Source organism: Pan troglodytes, chromosome 7, assembly GCF_028858775.2.
Source record: "Pan troglodytes isolate AG18354 chromosome 7, NHGRI_mPanTro3-v2.0_pri, whole genome shotgun sequence".
Taxonomy (NCBI): Eukaryota; Metazoa; Chordata; class Mammalia; order Primates; family Hominidae; genus Pan; species Pan troglodytes.
Window position 1 is genome coordinate 82,220,302 of NC_072405.2, and position 26,330 is coordinate 82,246,631.

Consider the following 26,330-nt stretch of genomic DNA (forward strand, 5'->3'; position numbering starts at 1 on the left):
GTGGAAGGTGGAAGGAGGTAGAGGATCAGGAAAAATAACTAACAGGTACTAGGCTTCATATCTGGCTGATGAAATAATCTGTATGACAAGCCCCCATGACACAGTTTACCTACATAACAAACCTGCATGTGTACCCCTGAACTTAAAAAATGAAAGTTAAAAAAAAAGAAAATATACTCAGTGGGTCCTCAAATAATGTTGTTTTGTTCAACATCATTTTGTTATAATATTGATGAGAAAAAAAATCAAATCCCACCTGGGCCACTGTCTTATGTGGAGTTCTCATGTTCTGCCCATATCTGCACTGGTTTTCTCCAGGTCCTCCAGTTTCATCCCACATTTAAAAGATATGCATATTAGGTTCACTGGCAGGTCTAAGTTGTCCCAGTATGAGTGTCGTGTGTGTGTGTGTGTGTGTGTGCACATGCGTGTGCACATGTGTCCTGGAATGGAATGACATCCTGTCCAGAGTTGGTTCTTGCCTCTGCTCCCTAAGCTGCTAGGATAGGCTCTGACCAACCTCAATCCTGAACTGGAATAAGCGGGTTAGAAAATGAATGACTGAATGAATACAAATGAATGTAAAATTAAAATCTGTAAAATGCATGATAATCATATAATATGGTTTGGCTCTGAGTCTGCACCCAAATCTCATGTGGAATTGGAGTCCCAGTGTTGGAGGAGGGGCCTGGTGGGAGGTGACTGAATCATGGGGGCAGACTTCCCCCTTGCTGTTCTCCTGATAGAGTGTTCACAAGATTTGCCTGTTTGAAAGTGTGTAGCACCTCCCCCGCTTGCTCTCTCTCTCCTGCTGGCCATGTGAAGATGTGCTTGCTTCCCCTTTGCCATCTGCCATGACTGTAAGCTTCCTGAGGCCTTCCCAGAAGCAAAATCCTGAACAGCCTGCAGAACTATTATCCAATTAAACCTCTTTTCTTTATAAATTACTCAGTCTCAGGTATCTCTTTACAGCGCTGCAAAAACAGACTAATACATTACACAAATGCACAACAATAAACAATGCAGTATGAAAGTGTTCAGTGAGCCCACCATATTTGTTATTGTTTGTTTTTTAATTGTGTGGTGGAAGGAAGTACTGCTTACAATTTTCACTTTGCAAACATTTATACTTTGATTTAACCCACCACCACCATGACTGCTATCACTCACTTATTCACCCCACATTGAGTAAACAATTATCTTGTTTTTATTAAACTTTCTTAATTGTACATGTAAGCTCATATTTATTTCAATGTTTAATATTACAATTTGGGTCTTTATTGAGAAGTCTGGTGATATTTCTCTAACCACAAATATGTTGTAAGAACTTAACTCTTGTTTATATCAATCAGCCTATGGTAAAACTGATTTCGTTATATGTCATTTCACTTAAAGTAGTAGTTTCCAAGAACCTATCAATGATGTTAAGTAAGAACTTACTGTATTTAATTTTTTTAGTGGTAAAGCAAAAAAAAAGAAGTCTAATGTTCTGTATTAACACAAAATGTAATAAAGTAAAAACAACAATAGTACATTGGTAAATGCACCAGACTGGAGCCCAGCTATCTGGGTTTGAGTTGAGGCAGCAGATATTCTCCTTATCATGCTTTCTTCATCTGTAAAATGAATTAGTCTTAAGGAACTTGAAAATCTCTTTCAGCCCTAATAATCTATGAATCATCTTAACACAAACCAGAAAGCTTGGAATAAAAGAACACACTTGAATAACATCACCCAAAAAGCCTGTTGAGTGTTTTTTAAATTTGACTATTACTAAAGTTTTTTTAAATCTTAAGAAAAATCAAGTAATGTAGATGGCTGTGTCACTGATGTAATAATAGTTAAAACAAACATTTCACATAGTTTCTCAGCCATTTAGTGTTTTTACATGATCCACCCAAATATCAATCTGGTATCTGAAACAACAGTTTGAACATTTTCCATGTAATAAAACATCTTAAATGTTTTATAAAAAAAGATTCTGGTACATGATATATAAAACATTCTTTCAAAAAATGCGTACTTAATTTTAATGGAATTTCTTAAAAACACTATTCTCTTTTTTTCCTTTAATTACCAGCAAATGATATATCTAGAAATAAAGGTGCTGTCTAGTGGCAACTGCAGAGACCCTGGAGTCAGAAGACATGAGTTCAAGTCTTCACTACCTTTAACTAAGAGTGTCTTTAGACCTGTTATAAAATCAACTGAGCCTCAATTTTCCTGTATGTAAAACATGTGAGGTTGGACATTCTCCAACCTTTTCACACTTAAGACTCCTTATGTTGTTTTTCTTCTATGTATACCATGCTTAAAGGATCTGTCTTTCAGACAGACTGCATTTATTAAGTAATAATAAATCATCTTTCAAAGACTGCCAACCTGAGATTCAGAACATCTTGAGGTCTGAATTCAAATAAAATTCTAATACAAAGCAAAGCAATCTACTAAGAGTAACTGTATTACTTCCATTAGGTTGCTGAAATACTAATTATGCCAACCATTATTATATTGAATCCAACAATACCACGCTGAGAATCTCAGGTCTGGATCACACCTAAATTCCTAGAATTCTAATTGTTATATGTTATAAACTACTCAAAAGATCATTAATACAGTGGGGAAAAAAAAGTGAAAATGCAATTCTTGCATTTGCTCAAATACTGAGCACCAACAATGCCAGATACTGTGCTATATGATTTACTTTTTAAGATTAAAAAAAAGGCCAGGTGCAGTGGTTCACGCTTGTAATCCCAGCACCTTGGGAGGCCGAGGCGGGCATATCACCTCAGGTTGGGAGTTCGAGACTAGCCTGACCAACATGGAGAAACTCCATCTCTACTAAAAATACAAAATTAGCCAGGTGTGGTGGCATATGCCTGTAATCCCAGCTACTCGGGAGGCTGAGGCAGAAGAATCACTTGAATCCGTGAGGTGGAGGTTGCAGTGAGCCGAGATTACACCACTGCACTCCAGCCTGGGCAACAAGAAAACAATTAAAAAACGATTAAAAAAACTGATATTTTTTTTCAAATAATATTTGTCTCTCTCCCTTTTTTTTTTTTTTTTTTTTTTTTTTTTTTTTTTTAAGATGAAGTCTCACTCACTCTGTGGTCCAGGCTGCAGTGGCACAATCTGTGCTCACTGCAACCTCCACCTCCCACGTTCAAGCAATTCTCCCACCTTGGCCTCCTGAGTAATTGGAATTATAGGCATGTGCCACACCATGCCTGGCAAATTTTTGTATTTTTAGTAGAGATGGGGTTTCACCGTGTTGGCCAGGCTGGTCTCAAACTCCTGACCTCAAGTGATCTACCCACCTCAGCCCCTGAAGTGCTGGGATTACAGGCATCCCACCTTTTCTTACTTGCTGGGGGGGAGGGGGGAGTTGGGCGGGATGGTGGTGTTTATCTTAAATATGGACTAGTCTTTCAATAAGCAATTTCATCTTTAAAAACTACTGAAATCATCAATAATACCAAAAAGGGTACACTATAATAAACAAATACTTTCTAAAAAAATGAGAGAATGAATGATGCATTAACATTATACGAAGAAGTTTTAGGGAAACTATCTGCACTGCCTTCCTGAACCTTAATAGTTTTCAACCATACAGTTAGTTCTCTGTTGCTTATTTTAGTGCTTCATAATTGATGCTTTGACTACTCTCACATCTCTTATTTCTGTTGCCAAGGAAGGAGATTTTTGTCTTTTCAATTACTTGTACTCCATGTAGTATGTGCAAGAAGATTACAGACCAAGTACATCTTTATTCACATTTGTTTAAAACACACATTACTTTAAACTGACTCATGTTAAAACACAAGAAACACTCAATGATTAAGCTGGGTGCAGTGGCTCATGCCTATAATCTTAACACTTTGGGAAGCCAAGGCAGGATGACTTCAGGCCAGGAGTTTGAGACAAGCCTGGGCAACTCTGCAAGACCTTGTCTCTAGTGGGGGGAGTGGGGGCAAAGCTGGGTGTGGTGCCACGTGCCTGTAAAATTAGCTACTTGAAAGGCAGAGGCAAGAGGATCCCTTGAGCCCAGGAGTTCAAGTCTGCAATGAGCTATGATCATGCCACTGCACAACTGACAGAGTTTTGCTAACAGAGTGAGACCCTATCTCAAAAAAAAAAAAAAAGACAACGATTAAAACTGGCACATAAATAGTTAGATGAAAAGAGGAGAAGAGAAAGTCTGGAATAATACCAAATTCATAATCTTAGTATATGGTAACAGTGAACTCTCAATGCAGTGGGGAATAAAGTTGGGTCCATACTTTCAGTATAAATAACAGATGGATCAAGACTTCAAGATTTCAAAAAATGAAACTATAAGAGTTCCAGAAGATAACTTAAAAGAAATGTTTTGATTGGAGGTTCCAAGATGGCCAAATAGGAACAGCTCCATGCTGCAGCTCCCAGTGTGAGCGATGCAGAAGACGGGTGATTTCTGCATTCCAACTGAGGTACCAGGTTCATCTCACTGGGGCTTGTCGGACAGTGGGTGCAGCACACAGAGCAGGGTGGGGCATCATCTCACCTGGGAAGCGCAAGGGATCGGGGAATTCCCTTTCCTAGACAAGGGAAGCTGTGACAGACGGTACCTGGAAAATCGGGACACTGCCACCCTAATACTGCACTTTTCCAACGGTCTTAGCAAACGGCACACCAAGAGATTATATCCCGCGCCTGGCTCAGAGGGTCCCATGCCTACAGAGCCTCGCTCACTGCTAGCACAGCAGTCTGAGATCAAACTGCAAAGTGGCAGTGAGGCTGGGGGAGGGCCGTCCGCCATTGCTGAGGCTTGAGTAGGTAAACAAAGCAGCTGGGAAGCTCGAACTGGGTGGAGCCCACCACAGCTCAAGGAGGCCTGCCTGCCTCTGTAGACTCCACCTCCGGGGGCAGGGCATAGCTGAAAAAAAGTCAGCAGAAACTTCTGCAGACTTAAACGTCCCTGTCTGACAGCTTTGAAGAGAGTAGTGGTTCTCCCAGCATGGAGTCTGAGATCTGAGAACAGACAGACTGCCACCTCAAGTGGGTCCCTGACCCCCGAGAAGCCTAACTGGGAGACACCTTCCAGTAGGGGCTGACTGACACCTCATACAGCTGGGTGCCCCTCTGAGACAAAGCTTCCACAGGAACGATCAGGCAGCAATATTTGTTGTTCTGCAATATTTGCTGTTCTGCAGCCTCCACTGGTGATACCCAGGCAAACAGGATCTGGAGTGGACCTCCAGCAAACTCCAACAGACCTGCAGCTAAGGGTCCTGACTGTTGGAAGGAAAACTAACAAACAGAAAGGACATCCACACCAAAACCCCATCTGTACGTCACCATCATCAAAGACCAAAGGTAGATAAAACCACAAAGATGGGGAGAAACCAGAGCAGGAAAGCTGAAAATTCTAAAAATCAGAATGCCTCTTCTCCTCCAAAGGAATACAGCTCCTCGCCAGCAAGGGAAAAAAGCTGGATGGAGAACGACTTTTACAAGTTGAGAGAAGAAGGCTTCAGATGATCGGTAACAACAAACTTCTCCAAGCTAAAGGAGGATGTTCAAACCCATTGCAAAGGAGCTAAAAACCTTGAAAAAAGATTCGACAAATGGCTAACTTGAATAAACAGTGTAGAGAAGACTTTAAATGACCTGATGGAGCTGAAAACTATGGCACAAGAACTACGTGACACATGCACAAGCTTCAGTACTGATTTGATCAAGTGGAAGTAAGGGTATCAGTGATTAAAGATTAAACTAATGAAATAAAGCGAGAAGTTTAGAGAAAAAAAGAGTAAAAAGAAATGAACAAAGCCTCCAAGAAATATGGGACTATGTGAAAAGACCAAATCTACGTCTGACTGGTGTACCTGAAAGTGAAGGGGAGAATGGAACCAAGTTGGAAAACACTCTGCAGGATTTTATCCAGGAGAACTTCCCCAACCTAGCAAGGCAGGCCAACATTCAAATTCAGGAAATACACAGAATGCCACAAAGATACTCCTCGACAAGAGCAACTCCAAGACATATAATTGTCAGATACACCAAAGCTGAAATGAAGGAAAAAATGTTAAGGGCAGCCAGAGAGAAAGGTCAGGTTACCCACAAAGGGAAGCCCATCAGACTAACAGCTGATATCTCGGCAGAAACTCTACAAGCCCGAAGAGAGTGGGGGCCAATATTCAACATTCATAAAGAAAAGAATTTTCAACCAAGAATTTCATATCCAGCCAAACTAAACTTCGTAAGTGAAGAAATATGGGACTGTGTGAAAAGACCAAATCTACGTCTGATTGGTGTACCTGAAAGTGACTGGGGGAATGGAACCAAATTGGAAAACACTCTGCAGGATATTTTCCAGGAGAACTTCCCCAATCTAGAAAGCCTCCAAGAAATAGCGGACTATGTGAATAGACCAAATCTACGTCTGATTGGTGTACCTGAAAGTGACGGGGAGAACGGAACCAAGTTGGAAAACACTCTGCAGGATACTCTCCCAGAGAACTTCCCCAACCTAGCAAGGCAGGCCAACATTCAAATTCAGGAAATACAGAGAACGCCACAAAGATACTCCTCAAGAAGAGCAACCCCAAGACACGTAATTGTCAGATTCACCAAAGCTGAAATGAAGGAAACAATTTTAAGGGCAGCCAGAGAGAAAGGTCAGGTTACCCACAAAGGGAAGCCCATCAGACTAACAGCAGATCTCTCGGCAGAAACTCTACAAGCCAGAAGAGAGTGGGGAACAATATTCACCATTCTTAAAGAAAAGAATTTTCAACCCAGAATTTCATATCCAGCCAAACTAAGCTTCATAAGTGAAGGAGAAATAAAATCCTTTACAGACAAGCAAATGCTGAGAGATTTTAGTAAATGGGCTAAATGCTCCAATTAAAAGACAGACTGGCAGTTTGGATAAAGAGTCAAGATCCATCAGTGTGCTGTATTCAGAAGACCCATTTCACATGCAGAGACACACATAGACTCAAAATAAAGGGATGGAGGAAGATCTACCAAGCAAATGGGAAACAAAAAAAAGCAGGGGTTGCAATCCTAGTCTCTGATAAAACAGACTTTAAACCAACAAAGATCAAAAGAGACAAAGGAGGCCATTACATAATGGTAAAGGGATCAATTCAACAAGAAGAGCTAACTATCCTAAATATATATGCACCCAATACAGGAGCACCCAGATTCATAAAGCAAGCCCTTAGAGACCTACAAAGAGACTTAGACTCCCACACAATAATAATGGGAGACTTTAAACACCCCACTGTCAATATTAGACAGATCAACGAGATAGAAAGTTAACAAGGAAATCCAGGAATTGAATTCAGCTCTGCACCAAGTGGACCTAATAGACATCTACAGAATGCTCCACCCCAAATCAACAGAATATACATTCTTCTCAGCACCACATCGCACTTATTCCAAAATTGATCACAGTGTTGGAAGTAAAGCACTCCTCAGCAAATGTAAAAGAACAGAAATTATAACAAACTGTCTCTCAGACCACAGTGCAATCAAACTAGAACTCAGGATTAAGAAACTCACTCAAAACCACTCAACTACATGGAAACTGAACAACCTGCTGCTGAATGACTACTGGGTACATAACGAAATGAAGGCAGAAATAAAGATGTTCTTTGAAACCAATGAGAACAAAGACACAACATACCAGAATCTCTGGGACATATTTAAAGCAGTGTGTAGAGGGAAATTTATAGCACTAAATGCCCACAAGAGAAAGCAGGAAAGATCTAAAATAGACCCCCTAACATCACAATTAAAAGAACTAGAGAAGCAAGAGCAAACACATTCAAAAGCTAGCAGAAGGCAAGAAATAACTAAGATCAGAGCAGAACTAAGGGAGATAGAGACACAAAAAACCCTTCAAAAAAATCAATGAATCCAGGAAGCGGTTTTTTGAAAAGATCAACAAAATTGATAGACCGCTAGCAAGACTAATAAAGATGAAAAGACAGAAGAATCAAATAGACGCAATAAAAAATGATAAAGGGGATATCACCACCCATCCCACAGAAATACAAACTACCATCAGAGAATACTATAAACACCTCTACACAAATAAACTAGAAAATCTAGAAGAAATGGACAGATTTCTGGACACATACACCCTCCCAAGACTAAACCAGGAAGAACTTGAATCCCTGAATAGACCAATAACAGGCTCTGAAATTGAGGCAATAATTAAAAGCTACCAACCAAAAAAATTCCAGGACCAGATGGAGTCACAGCTGAATTCTACCAGAGGTACAAAGAGGAGCTGATACCATTCCTTCTGAAACTATTCCAACCAATAGAAAAAGAGGGAATCCTCCCTAACTCATTTTTTGAGGCCAACATCATCCTGATACCAAAGCCTGGCAGAGACACAACAAAAAAAGAGAATTTTAGACCAGTATCCCTAATGAACATTGATGCAAAAATCCTCAATAAAATACTGGCAAACCGAATCCAGCAACACATCAAAAAGCTTATCCACCACGATCAAGTTGGCTTCATCCCTGGGATGCAAGGCTGGTTCAACAAATGCAAATCAATCAATGTAATCCAGCACATAAAGAGAACCAAAGACGAAAACCACGATTCACTCAATAGACGCAGAAAAGGCCTTTGACAAAATTCAACAGCCCTTCATGCTAAAAACTCTGAATAAACTAGGTATTGATGGAATGTATCTCAAAATAATAAGAGCTATTTATGACAAACCCACAGCCAATATCATACTGAATGGGCAAAAACTGGAAGCATTCCCTTTGAAAACTGGCTCAAGACAGGGATGCCCTCTCTCACCACTCCTATTCAACATAGTGTTGGAAGTCCTGGCCATGGCACTCAGGCAGGAGAGAGAAAGAGAGAAAGGGTATTTAATTAGGAAAAGAGGAAGTCAAATTGTCCCTGTTTGCAGATGACATGATTGTATATTTAGAAAACCTCATTGTCTCAGCCCAAAATCCCCTTAAGCTGATAAGCAACTTCAGCAATGTGTCAGGATACAAAATCAATGTGCAAAAATCACAAGCATTCCTATACACCAGTAACAGACAAACAGAGAGCCAAATCATGAGTGAACTCCCATTCACAATTGCTTCAAAGAGAATACAATACCTAGGAATCCAACTTACAAGGGATGTGAAGGACCTCTTCAAGGAGAACTACAAACCAGTGCTCAACAACATAAAAGAGGACACAAACAAATGGAAGAACATTCCATGCTCATGGATAGGAAGAATCAATATCGTGAAAATGGCCATACTGCCCAAGGTAATTTGTAGATTCAATGCCATTCCCATCAAGCTACCAATGACTATCTTCACAGAATTGGAAAAACCAACGTTAAAGTTCATATGGAACCAAAAAAGAGCCTGCATTGCCAAGTCAATCCTAAGCCAAAAGAACAAAGCTGGAGGCATCATGCTACCTGACTTCAAACTATACTACCAAGCTACAGTAACCAAAACAGCAGGGTACTGGTACCAAAACAGAGACATAGACCAATGGAACAGAACAGAGCCCTCAGAAATAATACCACACATTTACAACCATCTGATCTTTGACAAACCTGACAAAAACAGAAATGGGGAGAGGATTCCCTATTCAACAAATGGTGCTGGGAAAACTGGCTAGCCATATGTAGAAAGCTGAAACTGGATCCCTTCCTTACACCTTACACAAAAATTAATTCAAGATGGATTAAACACTGAAATGTTAGACCTAAAACCACAAAAACCCTAAAAGAAAACCTAGGCAATACCATTCAGGACATAGGCATGGGCAAGGAGTTCATGACTAAAACACCAAAAACAATGGCAACAAAAGCCAAAATTGACAAATGGGATCTAATTAAACTAAAGAGCTTCTGCACAGCAAAAGAAACTACCATCAGAGTGAACAGGCAACCTACATAATGGGAGAAAATTTTTGCAATCTACCCATCTGACAAAGGGCTGATATCCAGAATCTACAAAGAACTTAAACAAATTTAGAAGAAAAAATCAAGCAACCCCATCAAAAAGTGGGCAAAGAATATGAACAGACACTTCTCAAAAGAAGACATTTATGCAGCCAAAAGACACATGAAAAAATGCTCATCATCACTAGCCATCAGAGAAATGCAAATCAAAACCAGAATGAGATACCATCTCACACCAGTTAGAATGGCGATCATTAAAAAGTCAGGAAACAACAGGTGCTGGAGAGGATGTGGAGAAATAGGAACACTTTTACACTGTAGGTGGGACTGTAAACTAGTTCAACCATTGTGGAAGACAGTGTGGCCACTCGTCAAGAGTCTAGAACTAGAAATACCATTTGACCCAGCCATCCCATTACTGGGTATATACCCAAAGGATTATAAATCATGCTGCTATAAAGACACATGCACATGTATGCTTATTGCGGCACTATTCACAATAGCAAAGACTTGGAACCAACCGAAAAGTCCATCAATGATAGACTGGATTAAGAAAATGTGGCACATATACACCATGGAATACTAAGCAGTCATAAAAAAAAGGATGACTTCATGTCCTTTGTAGGGACATGGATAAAGCTGGAAACCATCATTCTGAGCAAACTATCGCAAGGACAGAAAACCAAACACTGCATGTTCTCACTCACAGGTGGGAACTGAACAATGAGAATACTTGGACACAGGGTGAGGAACATTACACACTGGGGCCTGTCATGGGGTAGGGGACTGAGGGAGGGATAGCATTAGGAGATATACCTAATGTAAATGACGAGTTAACGGGTACAGCACACCAACATGGCACATGTATACATATGTAACAAACCTGCACATTGTGCACATGTACCCTAGAACTTAAAGTATAATAAAATAAATAAATAAAATAAAAATAAAGAAATGTTTTTAATTTCAGAGTCGGAAAGGTATTATTTATTATACCCAACTTACACATGCTATAAAAGAAAAGACTATTTTAAAATGTCATTCAAATATATTAAAAAGAAAAACCAAACTTTAAAAGAAAACAGAAAAGAATTTTCATGTCATAAAGGCACACAGTCCTACCAAGTAAAAAAAAAAAAAAAAAAAAAAGAGAGAGAAAAAGACTAACCAATCTAATTTCCAAATGGACATCAGATATGGTTATGTCATTCACAGAAAAAGTATAGCAATGGCTCATAGATCTACCAAATACATAGTCTCATTCTTAATAAGAGAAATGCAAAATAAAACTATACTGAATACCATATTTCAACTATCAAATTGGCAAAGATTCAGAACTTTGATAGCACACTGTGTTCCTGAAGCTGTAGGGAAACAGGAAATCTCCTACACTGATGGTAGAGACGTAAACTGATTCAGTCTATTGACAGTACTCTGGCAACATCCATCAAAATTAAAAGGATACATACTCTGTAATGGAGTAATTCCATTTGTAGGAATTTCTCCAACAAATATGCTACCACATACGTAAAATTACTTATGTATGAGGTTTTTACATGGAAGATAATAGGAAAATACTATAAACAATCTAAATATCCATCTGTGAAAAATTGATTAAATAATAATAAATCCCTATACATATCAATAGGAAAGGATCTTCAGGACATACTGTTAAGCTAAAAAAAAATGGGTAGAACAGCATGTTCAAAAGGCTGGGGGATTGAATAATATATATTTGAATTTGTGTGTGTATATATGTGTGTATAAAATGCATATACATTTATACATATGTATATAAATCATATATATAAATTCTGGGACAATACACACACAAAAAAACAACCACAAGTTACTTGCTTGAAGGTCAGGGTGGCCACTGCACTAATGAGGACAAAAAATACGGACAGCTGTTTTGCATTTTTAATTTTTCCCCATTCAAAAACCCCAGTAAAAATAGAAAATGAAAAATAAAATTAATGAAATAGTGGAATTTGAACTAAACTTCAACTAAATTCATTATCAAAAATGAAATTGAAGGTAAAAAATGATAAAAGATTTCTACTTGTTACAGCATGGAAAATTAGATGCTTTGAAGGGCCCTCCCACTATGAAACAACTGGTATTTCTTGTAAATTTGAACTTACACATATTATATTTCACTCCCAGAAACTCTTATACATGTGCACCCGTAGAAATGTTCAAAAATGTTCATAATAATATTGTTTATAATCACAAAATCCTGAAAATATCCCAACTGTGGACCAACAGATGAATGGATAAATCATTATGGGATATTCACATAGTGGATGAAATACTTTATGTAACAAAACAAAATAATCTTAAATTGCAATCTTAAGTGGGGGGCGGGAGAGGGCAGAATTCCAGAGGGCAATATACCATACGACGCTATTTTTCTAAAGTTTAAAAAAAAAGCAAAATTAAATAAATACTGATAAGGACTCATTTATTTGATGAAATTATGAGGAATAAAGGGTGGGGCGACTACATATAAAATTCAGAGATAGTGGCTACTTCTGCTGGGGGAGGCATAGCCAATGGGGGATATGAAAGAGGAGAACAAAGGTGAAGGTAAATATATTGGTAATGTCTAGTTCTTAAATTGGGCGGTGGGTTCATGGGTGTTCATTATCTTGCTTCATAACTTATATAAGTGTTAAATACATTATGCATCAAATATTGCTTATTTTTCTTTAAAAATAATAGCAGTTAATGTTTCTTCACAAATTGTAATACACTTTTAAGATTTTATAAAACTCCATCTTTCTAGACAAACTGAATGAGTAATTAGGAGCATTACCTTTATTTTCTCCTTATGCTTATTGTAAAGTTTCTTTGCTAACACAGAAAAGCAATTAAGTAGTTCTTAATACTTCAACTTTGAATTTCTGCAAGATATTTATCTGTGTTATCATTACAGTCTGCTCCTAATTTTGAAAATACTAATTTTAAACACCTTTTGATCCCCATAGACCTCTTAGAATACACAGTACATATTCTAAATTTCAGCATACATTTCAGAAATTGGAATTTCATTCAGACTCTAGAAAACTGTTTCTTATTCTTTACCTTCAGAAAAGTTTCCTCAAGACTTCAGTATACAGATAATTCTGCTTCCCTAGCTGTTTAAATATAATATTTATGGCCGGGTACACTGGCTCACGCCTGTAATCCCAGCACTTTGGGAGGCCAAGGTGGGCAGATCACAAGGTCAGGAGATCGAGACCATCCTGGCTAACACAATGAAACCCCGTCTCTACTAAAAATACAAAAAATTAGCCGGGCGTGGTGGCAGGCGCCTATAGTCCCAGTTACTGGGAAGGCTGAGGCAGGAGAGGGCATGAACCCAGGAGGCGAAGCTTGCAGTGAGCCGAGATTGCGCCACTGCACTCCAGCCTGGGCGACAGAGCAAGACTCCATCTCAAAAAAAAAAAAAAAAAAAAAAATTATATATATATATACACACACACACACATATATAATATTTATGCTTAAATGCAGTCAGATTGTGTATTTCAGGCCAAAGTTTGTAAATGTAAGTGTTTTAAATATTCTTCATTTTTTTCTGATTATAAAACCAGTATATGTTCATTATGGAAAACTAATCTATTTTTCCGTATGTTTTAGCCAAGCTCTACAAAGAAATGGGCCTAAGCTCTGTATACTTATGGCTAATTCCCTTCAGAATGACAATAAGTCAGAGTCCCATCAGCAGCATGTGACAGTCTGTTTCCCCAACAGTTGGAAGTATCATTTTTAAATCCCTGACAATTTGCATGGATCAGAAATTTCATAACATTTATTTTTAATCCCCATTTTCCTGATTGCTAAACATTTTTTCATGATTTCTTATCTGCTCTTTTTAATTGTCTTCTTAAGACCTTTGGCCATTGGGGTGTTTGCCTTTTTTTAAAAAATTGACTTTTATGTGTCCTTTGCATATATTCAATTTGTTGCTATGCTGCAATTTATACTGTCATTTGCCTTTTTATTTTCTTATGCGGCTCCTTGAACTTGTTTTTAGCATTTACGTATATAAATCCATCTTTTTTACTTTATGGTTTCATCCGTTGCTCTTATGCTTAAAAACACTATCATACTGCAATGAATAAATGCATCCTAAAAATGCTCATATTATTTCCATTTTTTAAAAAAATGTATCTGGTATCTTTTTACATGTAAAAATGAGCCAAGCGAGTTTTTAAAATCACAATTTAAATTCATTAAATCTTTCCTGAGAATATTGCAGAAAAACATGTTATCTGTGCTAATCTGATTAAAAACTTACTCTCTAATTTCAGATTATTTTTCCTTTAAATCAATGGATCTTTAAAGACAGACTCAACTGGTATGACTAAAACAGAGGCAAGCTTAACATTACCTCTAATCTTCCTTCCTAGATTCAGTAGGCAAGAAAGGAGAATTCTTGTCAATGTAATTTTTTAAAGACTATAGCTTCTCACCACTCAGGTAGGTCTAATATACAGTCATCAATGTAAAAGAAGGATGATATCATTCTGAAATATTTGGATCTTTCCTCCTGCGTTCAGAGGAGAAGCAGCAATTCTACCTGCAGGCTCAAATGGACAGCAATGAGAATATGTATGTTCCCATTGCTCCCAATTGCTTCAGATAGCCCTCTATTTACGGGACCTTTGTTTGAAAACAACCAGGTATTCAGGGACTGGGCTGCCCAGTACAAGTAACCCACCAATCCTTCTAAATAAGATCACTAAAAGCTGGCTACATTCTTACATTTCTAACACAGTATTTATGTCTAAAGAAATAATTAAGTTGGATCACTCAGCTTTATATTTACATCCAATTGGCTCCAACTGTTTTAACTGTCTCACTACAAAGTGGTTTTTACTATGGGAACCCCAAAGGGAATTTGTTCAGGGAGCGCTCTCAAAACACTATTAAAGAAAGTATATATTAATCTGTTACCTTAAAAGTCCAACACTTATATACCTCCCTTCTATCTCCCACCCCCTACCCTCCCCCCCCCCAAAAAAACCACAAAAAAACACTAGAGGTTCTAAATATAGTACACAGCATTTGGGAAACCAGCAGGCAATCTACCCAATGTCATATCACTGGGACAGTGTAGCCTCCTGGTTTCAGGATGTTCAGTGTTTAATAATACATGCATATGAAACAAAAGTGACAAAAATATTGGTAAGTCAATTAAGATCCTAAAGAGGTCAATAAGAATGCTATCTCATTCCACAAGTATTTGTCTTTGGTCATCTCTAATGAACCTACAAGTGCCAGCATATTTCACAGGGGCTAAATAAAACTTTTAAAAAGGTTAACGGAAAAATATTTATGTGAAAAATGCCTCCGAATAATCTTTTAGTGGGTGGATTCGGCACATACCAGTGAATACCTTTGAGCTTAGTCCAATCTCGAATTAAGCTACAGTTCACCTTTAAGAAACTATGAACCTGCTTTTAAGTAAAAGCCTGTATTAATAAGAAACATGGAATGTGAATACAAAAAGAGATGTTATCAGCTGAACTGTATCTAAATATTTTACAAAGTTTTCCAAGAGCCGTGAGCTGTCAGTAGATCTTTAAAATTGATGATCTTTTTTAAAAAAAGTTATTCATTCATCTGTAAAAATCTAGTTTTTTATGTGTACACCAAGCATAAAATTGCCCTATGCTAAACTTAACATAAACCTCCATTACAGAGTTATGTGTTTTTATTCTTCAACATAACTATTACAGTGATTCAAAGGATAAAAACACACTTAGAATAGTCTACCTTCTGCTGCATTTCAGTACAATGAAGAAAGCCTGAGCAGCACCCAAAAATTAGGTCCATATTTTAAATCTGCAGGCAATCAAGCAAGGAAAATAAATTGAGGAACCAGGCTATGTAATCACAATCACTTGCAAAACCATTTAAACTATTTTCTAGTTGTAATTGTTAGCAGTTTCCTATGACTGTAATCTTTTAAAAAATATCTTCCACTTAAAAAATTAAATGCACATGTACATTAATGTTTTTTTGTCTACTTATAGTTAGGTGCCATGCTGGATTAAAATTCCCCTCTTTCCCCTTTCCAATTCTGCATTCCCTTTTCATTTTTGTACATTATGGTTCCAAGCTAATTTCGTATTATTTATCCAAATAATGGGTGGCTAAAAATTTGATCTTTAAAACTACAATTTTGAAGCAATGTAGAGTTTAACAAAACATAACAAACAAAAAACCATAGTGAGTTAGCCATTTCATGATGACAGTGTTTTTCACAAAGTAGTATGTTACCTTTTCAGATGTTATTCAAGGATGGGTAATCATTTTATAAATGTTACATAATTAAAGATTCTCAACATTATAAATTAGTATGCATAACTCTTAACAGAGAAAATTGAATAATAAGATGTAAATTGAGTTGTTCAAGGTCAGACAGTATGTCAGTGAGGCAGCCAGCACTGGCAATCTCAAATTCCTGTCTTCCCCCACATGTGCCATCCCACAAGATCCCTGCTCTAACCTTTGCCTGCAAAATGCTAACTCCGGTATTCTTCACAGGACAGAAACCATTTAGAATACAATTTCAAACTTAAGAAACTGATTAAGAAGTTAACCTAAATATTACCATAATATATGAATTTAAATTAATTTTCAGCTAATTGGTCCATCATCTGAATGATCAATTCCTAAGCACAGTCCAACTTCTTCCTAATGTTGTATTTAAGTGCCAATGAGCTGGCTCAAGGGGACTCAGGTTTCACTTGTGAGAACTAACCCTTGGGGAATGAAACAGCTACTTTTCAGAGCTGGGCTGCCCTTATCCTCTATCGTAATCCAAGGAAGGGACAATCCAGTGTTCATTCAAAGAACTCTTAGAGCAGCTTTCTCACCTCCTTACAGCTGGGAAGGGATAAGAACATTCTTATTTCAAAGCCTTAATCTGAACCATTGTAGACCAGGAATTCCTAAAGCATTAACCATCTGGTTAAGTTTTAAGCTGGCTTCAAATAGTTTTCTCACTCCTAACTTTATGTCTCAAGCAAACCCGTTATGCAATCTTACACATTTCTGATCACTTAAACTCACTGGCCTCTTTGTGATATTCCTTCCCATGTCTGCACAGGACAGAAGTATCCCCCACTTGTCATCCCATGAGATGTATCCCTTAGCAAGTTAAAAAAAAAAACAAACACATAAAGCTAGGGGCCAAAACATCATTGTTTAATGATGGAGCCTGCAGGTTATCTATAAAGTGATTTCACGTTAAAATTGTCAAGTTAATAACTATTTGATCTTTATATTAAAATACATAAAGTTTATATTCTTTGAAAAAAATGTTTAGTGCCTAAATGTAACTATTCAATAATAAGCTATATATTCTTGGTCACCATATGTATGCACAAACCATCTGACAGACAAAAGTATAAGAATGGAATTTCTGGCACGCCTACATAGAATAGTATCATTTTTATAAAAGACAAGAGGGAGGAGGCATGGAAGGAAATCAACATTCATTACGTGCTTACTAGGAAACAGGTACTGTGCTAAGTACTTTACATAAAACTGCAATCAATTTCATGTTTATTACATTCCCTCACCAAATCATTATAAACCAATATATTCAAACATCAAAGGAACTGAACACAAACTCTAGGAATCCTGAACTGATTCCATTTTTTCCTTGGGCTATGTGCTAAGGCCATCATATTCATCACCCCTATTTATATAGGCCAAGGGCTCAGAAGCACATTAATTTAAATTATTCCCAGAAAGCAACCCCAAAATGCCATTACCTCACTGAAATATTCTTTTCAAGAGGCTAGTTTTGATAATCCAAGAATTCAATTCTTATGAGCATACTTTGATAAGAATTTGTTACTAATTTCATTATACATCAAGAGACGAGCCACTAATATCAAAGACTAAAACCATGGATTACGATAATTTACAGATTTAACCTTTTTCAGTGTCCAGAGGTTGTAAAGAAGATAGATAGGGTTGGAAATGGGATAGACTGGGTGTTTTTACTAGCCAAATATTTTGATTCACTGATTTACAGTAAAATGTTAACTTCAGTGAAATAGATACTTTTCAGGAAGTGAGGGAGAGTATTAAGGAAAAATGTCTAAACGTCCAATGTAAAATATCTTGATCATATACATTTGAAAAAAATTAGTAAACTGAAATTGTTTTTTAAGTGTTTGACAATACTGTAAGTGGAACAAAACAGCAATTTTATTCTTACACTTCTGACATTTCACTTAGTGACTTTAATAAAATATTAAAATTCTAATGACTCAGCAAAACGCAAAAAATGCTTAGGCAATGTTAAGTGAAAACAATAAAATTTTATGTATATCATAATTATATAAAAATTTGTGTGCATAAAAAATAATTGGAACTTTGAAAGTTGATTTGACAGTATAATCAGCTTATAATTACTTCTTTATTTTTATTATAAAAATTATTTTTATATTATTTAAATTATTTTTTATATTTTTATATTTTTTATAATGTTGTTTCAATAAAAATGGCAACTTTAAAAAAGCATGTGATCCCTACATGTATTAAATGGCAGTCTGTCTGCAATGGCTTAACTGTGTTAAGTGTATCTGTGTCTTAGTTTTCCAGCTATTCTGTCAGTTCCAGGAAAGCAAACACCAGGACTCCTTTGTACCCTCCAAAATACTTAACACAGCCTCTCAGACCCAGATAGACCCAACCAATCCCAGTGACAGCTAGTCACTGAGCCACTGATGAACACCAAGTGCAGACAACATAAAAATGAGAACTTACTATTATTTGTTGGTTCAGGAAACCCAGGCTTTGGACCACTCCATCCTTTGTTTTCCCCTGTCTGAAAGATTAAATCAATTGTTCAAATCCAGAGAAACAAGCTTATTCAAAAAGAAAAAAAAAAAGGTGACCAATTAAGCAAAGGCAAAGTCCTCTCACATGGTTATTCTGCATATTATCTCTATCTTTGACCCTGGGATGATGGCTACAAAAGAAACTAACATGAAGGGTATCATTTATTCCTTTTCTGCACCTAAATCTACTTATGTCCTTCTACTTTTGTCTGATAATGTAAATTTATAATTCAAGGCATAAAGCCAATATTCAATATATGTATTATTAGAATGTAAGCTCTAGCTAGGTGGTGAAAAAAATAAATCTTTTTTTTTTTTTTTCTTTTTTTTGAGACAGAGTCTCATTCTGTCGCCCAGGCTGGAATGTAATGGCTTGGTCTTGGCTCATTGCAGCCTCCGGCTCCTAGATTCAAGGATTCTCCTGCCTCAGCCTCCTGAGTAGCTGGGATTAGAAGTGCCTGCCACCACGCCCGGCTAATTTTTGTATTTTTAGTAGAGATGGGGTTTCGCCATGTTAGCCAGGCTGGTCTCAAACTACTGACCTCAAATGATCCACCCACTTTGGCCTCCCAGAGTGCCGGGATTATAAGCATGAGCCACTAAGCCTGGCCAAAAAGTAAATATTATTAAAATAGTAAATAATAATCATCACCACAAATGCTTAAGTGACCAAAAGAGCTTTTGTATGATTCCCGAGGTCAAATTAACAACCTAACAATCAAACATTTCTGTAGACAAAAATGTTACTATGTCCATCTAGAAAAGTCCTATGGTAAGGGTCACCAAATACTGCTATAATGACATATACAAAAAATACAAATATAAAAATAAAAAATTAAAAAATGACATATACAAAAAAATTGAAAACTAAGTCCTAACTTTAAGCAAACTAAGTCCTAACTTTAAGCAAAACATGTAATATTTTGGCAAAATAATCATTTTGCCAAATGATTAGTGTTTGGTATAAAATACATTCTGAAATGTAGATGCTTTGAAGTAGTAAGTATTCAAATCAAATTAATAAGTGACTTTAGTTATATTATCTTTCTGTACAGCTGGTAACTTATCTCTTATGATGATCAGCATTTTATATTTACGTTAACGGTCAAAGGTCAAATGGATAATTAAGCCTAGATATAAACACAAAATACAATTGCTGCAAATAGTTTACCCATGTTCATTTTTTAAAAAAAGTTGTTCTTATTGAATTCATTCCTTTTTAATCATACATCTTAGGGTGACAAGGAAAGATATAGTGGCAGACAGCAGAAGCAAAACCGAAAATAAAGAATCCTGAAGAGTAAGTTGACAGTATGTTAGAAACAACCAGCAGCTTCATATGAACTAGGGAGCATCTCTTTCTCTCTCTAATTAGCTCTTTTATCTCTTTAAAACACAAATTCCTGTCTTCATCAACATTTACCATTCTGAGAGATTGCTGCTATAACCTTTGACTGCAAAATGCTAACACAGGCATCCTTCACAAGAGAGAAATTACTATGTAATAAAATAGACTGATAGTAGTAATAGCTAATAGCTAACACTTAAGATTTAAAAGTGGGGTTGCTAATGTGCTAAGTGTTTTGCATAAATATGGATTATCTCATTTTCATCCTCACAAAAATTTGGTAAGATAAGTGATATTAACATTCAATTTTACAGACAAGCAAACAGGGTTAGAGTTCCTGTAATTACTCTAAGGTCACACAGATAATATGCACAGGTGCCAGGACATCAAACTACATCTTCTAACTAGAGGAGAGTAATCATGCTACCTTTGTACTGCCATTATCAGGAGAGAAAAAAGAAGCTAAAGAAAGGAATGAACAAAAAAGTTACAGATTAAGTAAAACTGTGCCATCTAAGAATGAAAAGAAAAACAGTGAGATGAAGAACAGAGTTTGGAACTATTAAGAAGAATGCTCTAAAGGTACGGCCAGGATGGAAAGGACTACTGCAAAAACAAATGAGAGGAAACAGAAGTAGACCAGTTTCAAGGGATGAAAGAAATTTAAAAGATTTTGAAAAGCAGCTAAAATAATTATTCACATGAAAACCTGGTGAACAGAAAGAAACAAAGTATGTTCAATTTTTCTTTTACATTCCTACCATACTTTTAATTTTATTCATACCTCCAAAACATAGCCTGTACTTATCAAAGTGCTGACAACTGTTTAGGTTTTTAGAGAAATAATTACGTTTCCAGAATCCTGGAGCAGTTCTACAATTAGCCACAGGATTCTAGTCTTTCTAAACAAGTTTTTCATTTTTAATAAGTGGAATTAATAAAATCTGTTTTATTCGACTAAACTAATTTCTTCTATCCTTACCTTGCTTATGTTACCTTAATACTATACAATTGGCTGGATGTGGTGGCTCAAGCCTGTAATCCCAACACTTTGGGAGGCCGAGGCGAGCGGCTCACCTGAGGTCGGGAGTTCAAGACCAGCCTGACCAACATGGAGAAACCCCGTCTCTACTAAAACTACAAAATTAGCCAGGCATGGTGGCCCATGCCGGTAATCCCAGCTACTCAGGAGGCTGAGGCAGGAGAATCGCTTGAACCCGGGAGGCGGAGGTTGCAGTGAGCCGAGATCGTGCCATTGCACACCAGCCTGGGCAACAAGAGTGAAACTCCGTCTCAAAACATGTATATATTATACAATTTATCCAGTAGGTAACATATGATTTTCATCTGAGAGCTATGCCTAACTTCAAAATTTCTTTCTTTTAAAGAGCATTGTTTGAAGAGTAAGGGGAAGAGGTCAGGAGAGATGAGGTCAAAGTAATTACTACGAGAACTTCTCTCTTGAAAAGGAGAAACCCAGCAAGCACAAAGTACAGTTCATCTCCCAATCCTTACTTTCTGTATTTCTTCTACTGTACCCCTCAGACACAAACAAGAAATATAAAAGGAGATGATATGGTTTGGCTCTGTGTCCCCACCCAAATCTCACCTTTAATTGTAATAATCCCCACGTGTCAAGGGTGGAACCGGGTAGAGATAACTGAATCAAGTGGGTGGTTCCCTCATGTTGCTCTCTTGATGGTGAATGAGTCTGACAAGATCTGATGGCTTTATAAGGGGTTTCCCCTTTTACTCGGTATTCATTTCTCTGTCCTGCTGCCCTATAAAGAGGTGCCTTTTGGCACAATTTTAAGTTTCCTGAGGCCTCCCCAGCCAGCCCTGCAGAACTGTGAGTCAATTAAACCTCTTCCTTTATAAATTACCCAATCTCTAGCAGTTCTTTATAGCAAACAAATAAAGGAGGCAACAGCAGGAGGTAAGTCAAAGTCTGGAAAGTGGAAAGCAGATGAAGAAGTTGTAGCTAGCTTAGCAGATGTGAGTAACTGAAACCTAACCTGCAGAGGAAGAAGCCAACAAAGAGCTCACAGTAAGGTGATGTGTCACCCAGAACCCTAGAAAGCCTCCAGAATTAGGAGTACACCTGGTACATTTAAAGATGAATCCTGGAAGGGGCTGAAACAGAAAGATTTGTCTGGAAGTCTTTTCAAGGTATTATGAAATCTCCCTATCACCTCTTTGACCCCATGCAGTCAGGTGCCTACCCCTTCCTAATAGGGGTTTCCTGTTGGGAGAGGCTAAAACAGAGGCTCTGGATACCAGGCATAGCTGAGGGTGAAATCCATGTGTCACCCTGCAAATAAGGAGATGGGAGTTCCAAGGTTTCATACTGAAAAATAAGATTCCAAGCCTCTTTTCTCATTTGCCCCTCAGAAGACACATCCAGGGTTCCAAACCACAAGGAACAGAAAGATAATGAGGAGAACAGAAGAAAAAAAATGCAAGAAAAAAAAAAAATCCTCAGGCACATAAGAGAAAGACTACACCCATTAAACAAGAATAGGAAGGCTTAAAAGGAATATTCTGAGAATGAGGAAGAACTCTGGGAAATCAAAAATAAAATAGCTGATGTGAAAATGTCAGAGAGGGACTAGAAAACAAACTTGAGGAAATCTTCCTAGAAAACAGAACAACAACAAAAACAGAAATAGGGGGAGAAAAGAAAAACCACAAGACCATCCATAAGATTGGCATCTCAGAAATAAATAACAGCAAAAATAAAAGTAAAGAAATTATTAAAGAAATAATATAACAAATTTCTCAGTTTAAAGTATATGAATTTCTAGATTAAAACTCAAATGTCCAACACAATTTATCAAATACGCATATAAAATACACGTATCTCAGAACCCCTGAGAAAACAGAAAAGCATCGAGAGGGAGGAGAAGGGTAAAAGTTTCATATACAGGTTGAAGAATCAGGTGTTGAAATTTTAACAGCAATGCTGGGAGGTACAAGACAAGGGTGCGATGCCTTCCCAACTCCGTGAAAATTTACTTCCAATTTAGAATTACAGCTTAGAAATAAACTATCAAGTGTGAGGCAAATATAAAAAAATTTCAGACCACAAGATCTCAAAAAAAAAGTTTACTTCCCATGTATCCTTCACAGGGAAGGCCCTAAAGTATGTACTCCATCAAAACAAGAAAGTAAACCAAGAACAAGGGAAACTGTCCAGAAAATAGTCAACTCAACAAAGGACAGAGGCCAGAGAAATTTTCAGGATAATGGTGAAGAGAAGAACCTTAACAGCAGCTCTGCAGCAGGCATATCGATCAATCTGAAACACAAGAGGAGGATAAAGAGCTCTAAGGGTTGGGTAGGGTGTAGGTTGGGAAAGGAATGAAAAAAACTGCATGATGTGCTTGACTGGTAAAGACTTTGGGGACAGAAAGATGTAGAAAAGTGTATGTGTGGAGTATGTACCAGAGTTAAACCCTCATTTTCCATAGCAGAAAGTACATTTAATTTTTTTACTTTTATATTACTTCTCATAATATTTAAACATGAGAAACCAAGAGATAGCACAAACTACCCATAGTGGTAAATAATAAAATAAATAGTTACAATAGGTGGTAAAGTGGTTGCCTCTGGCAAAGGGGAAGCAGAAATGGCCAGTGGCAGGGAAGGAGAACAGGATATTTTGGTATTTTAAATTATAAACCTTGAGTTTTTATACTATTAATCTTGTATAAATTCTGCCTTTTTATATATTTATTACTTTGAGTATGAGTACTACTTTGATGAATATAATGATCAAATACAAAAAAGAGTAGTCATGTCTTGACTTCAACAAACTCCAAGATATTAAGAAAACCTCTAAGATATCTGAATGAAGAAAATCAAGATGCAAGAATGGCATATAAAAAAGAGGTGAAGAGAGTATTCCACTTTTCCTTAGAATCTGGAAACAACGACAAACAGCCAATATGAAAAAGACAATTGCAACTTTTCTTGAACCCTTTAGAGACCTGAGATTACAAGGTAAACAAGCAAAATGAATTCTAGTGAGTGATAAATCCTTCTGGGAGAGATAGGACTCACAAAAATGTTAACAGCTTTGGCAGGGCAGGGATAGCAGAGATGACTGCCATGGATGTTAAGTAAGAAGAAAGTAGATGAAATGTTAAATTCTTAAAGCCTGAGTATGAGCTAGCATGATAGTTTAGAAAAACTGGGAGCTCCAGACAGCAGCTCTTTTCCATTGTCCTGCCCTGGATTCTCAGGAGGACAACTGGGGCTACAGCTGCAGACCAGAGAGAGCCCAACTTGGTGCAGGAATGCAGCTGGTTAATGGCTGCACTGAGGGATAAGCACAGAACCTTGCCACTTCTCTAGGCCACTCTCCAATACAAAACAAAAAATTTAAGCCACTGGGGGAAGGGTAGAAACAAATCCTATATGCCGTTGGGGCAAAGGCAGGAAATTCTCTGGTCCTAAGAGCTCAGTAAAGCTTCATTGCTTCTGAAGAAGGATTAAAAGCAAAAGCTATATGCTCCTGGGGAAAAAAAAAGATAGAAAACCTACCTGAGAGTAAGACACTACACCAGTATAAAGCAGAGGTCTGCAAATGCTGGGAAATGTACAGGAAACTCTCTCATGCCCAAACTGCCCAAAAATCCAAGATAAAATTTGGTTACCACAGAGAAGACAGCAAAAACAGAAAGATCCACCTCTGACACCCAGGCTCACAGAATCTGCCAGAAAATGAAGCTGGACAAAAAAATCAAGAACTATGACACCCACCACAATCCCAGGATTACATAATAAATAGCAGCGGTCTACTACAGAGCCTGAAGAGAGATAACCCCATGCCATGACACAGCAAAGAGGAGACCTCTAAACCTGAGGGCTGAGCAGAGAAACTGTGAAAAAATCCTCTCAAAACCTCACATTACACAAAGCACAGGTAACAGCATATCACTATTGAAGAAATTTGTAGTTAACAGTGACTATGGCAATAACAAAACCCAAAATGAATTCAGTTAATAACTAGACTGATGCAACCCTCGATCCAAAAAGTCTGAGAGAGAGACATATGCTGATTTCTCAACAAATACTATTTGACTTAGCCTCTACTATTTTTCTGTTGCAAGGTCCAACACTCATTCAAAAATTATGAGATACCCAAAACTGCAAGAAGAAATAAACCACTGCCAAAACATAGGGAAGTCAACAAAACAGGGCCCAGGGATGACCCTGATGCTAGACCTTTCAGAAAGGTATTTTACAACACCTATGATTCATAGGTTGAAAGACCAACTGGAAAAAGCAGATAACATACATGAGCATATGGGGAATTTCAGCACAAAAATAGAAACCACAGAACAAAAACATAAGGAAATCCTAAACGAAAAATATTAGAGATCAAAACATTGATGTCATTATTAATAATGCATTAATTCAGACTGCACACAGCTGAAGAAATATTGTTGAACTTGTACACAAATCAACAGAAATTACTCAAACTGTTTAATAAAGAAAATCCTATAAGACAATACCAATGGTCTAATGAATGTATAAATGGAAACTCCACGGAAAAGAGGGAGAAAACAAGGAAATATATTTTAAAAGATAATAGCTAAGAACTTGTCAAAATAACTGATTCCATGACATCAAATCACAGATCCAAAATGCTCAGAGAACCCTATAAGGACAAGGAGGCTGACAAAGATGAGGATGAGGATGAGGAAGGAAGAGAAGCAGGAGGAGGAAGAGGAAGAGGAGGAGGATAAAGAAGACAAGGAAAAGGAGAAGGGAAGAAGAGAGAGGAGGGAGGAGGAGAAGGAAGAGGGAAGAAGAGAGAAGAAGAAGAATAGGGAAGGAGGAAGAGAAGAAAGAATAAAGAGGAGATAGAAGAAAGAGGAGAAGGAAGTAGGGGGAGAAGGAAGTAGGAGGAGAAGAAAAAACGAGAGAAGAAATGAGAAGAAGGAAGAGGATAAGAAGGAGAAGAAGAAAAGGTGGAGGAAAAGGAGAAGGAAGAAAAATAGAAAGAAGGGAGGAAGAAGGGTGGGAAAAGAGTACAGGGGCAGAGGAGAAAGAAAGGAAGAAACAAAAAAAATCAATTAGATACATCACAACCAAACTGTTGGAAAATAAAGAAAAGAAATATATTAAAGGCTGAGAGAGGAAAAAAAATACATCAACAAGAACA

At 37.3% G+C, this 26,330-nt stretch overlaps 1 protein-coding gene across 21 annotated transcripts in view; it reads right to left on the reverse strand.

Moving 5' to 3' along the window:
• Positions 1 to 26,330, reverse strand: part of STAU2 (staufen double-stranded RNA binding protein 2) — a 325,206-nt gene that overhangs the window by 144,192 nt on the left and 154,684 nt on the right. For all 21 annotated transcript variants that reach the window (XM_054656829.2, XM_009455516.5, XM_063816396.1 and 18 more), the window contains one exon: positions 18,737 to 18,797. In XM_054656829.2, the coding sequence (XP_054512804.2) occupies positions 18,737 to 18,797 (61 nt within the window). The remainder of the gene's footprint in view (positions 1 to 18,736; positions 18,798 to 26,330) is intronic.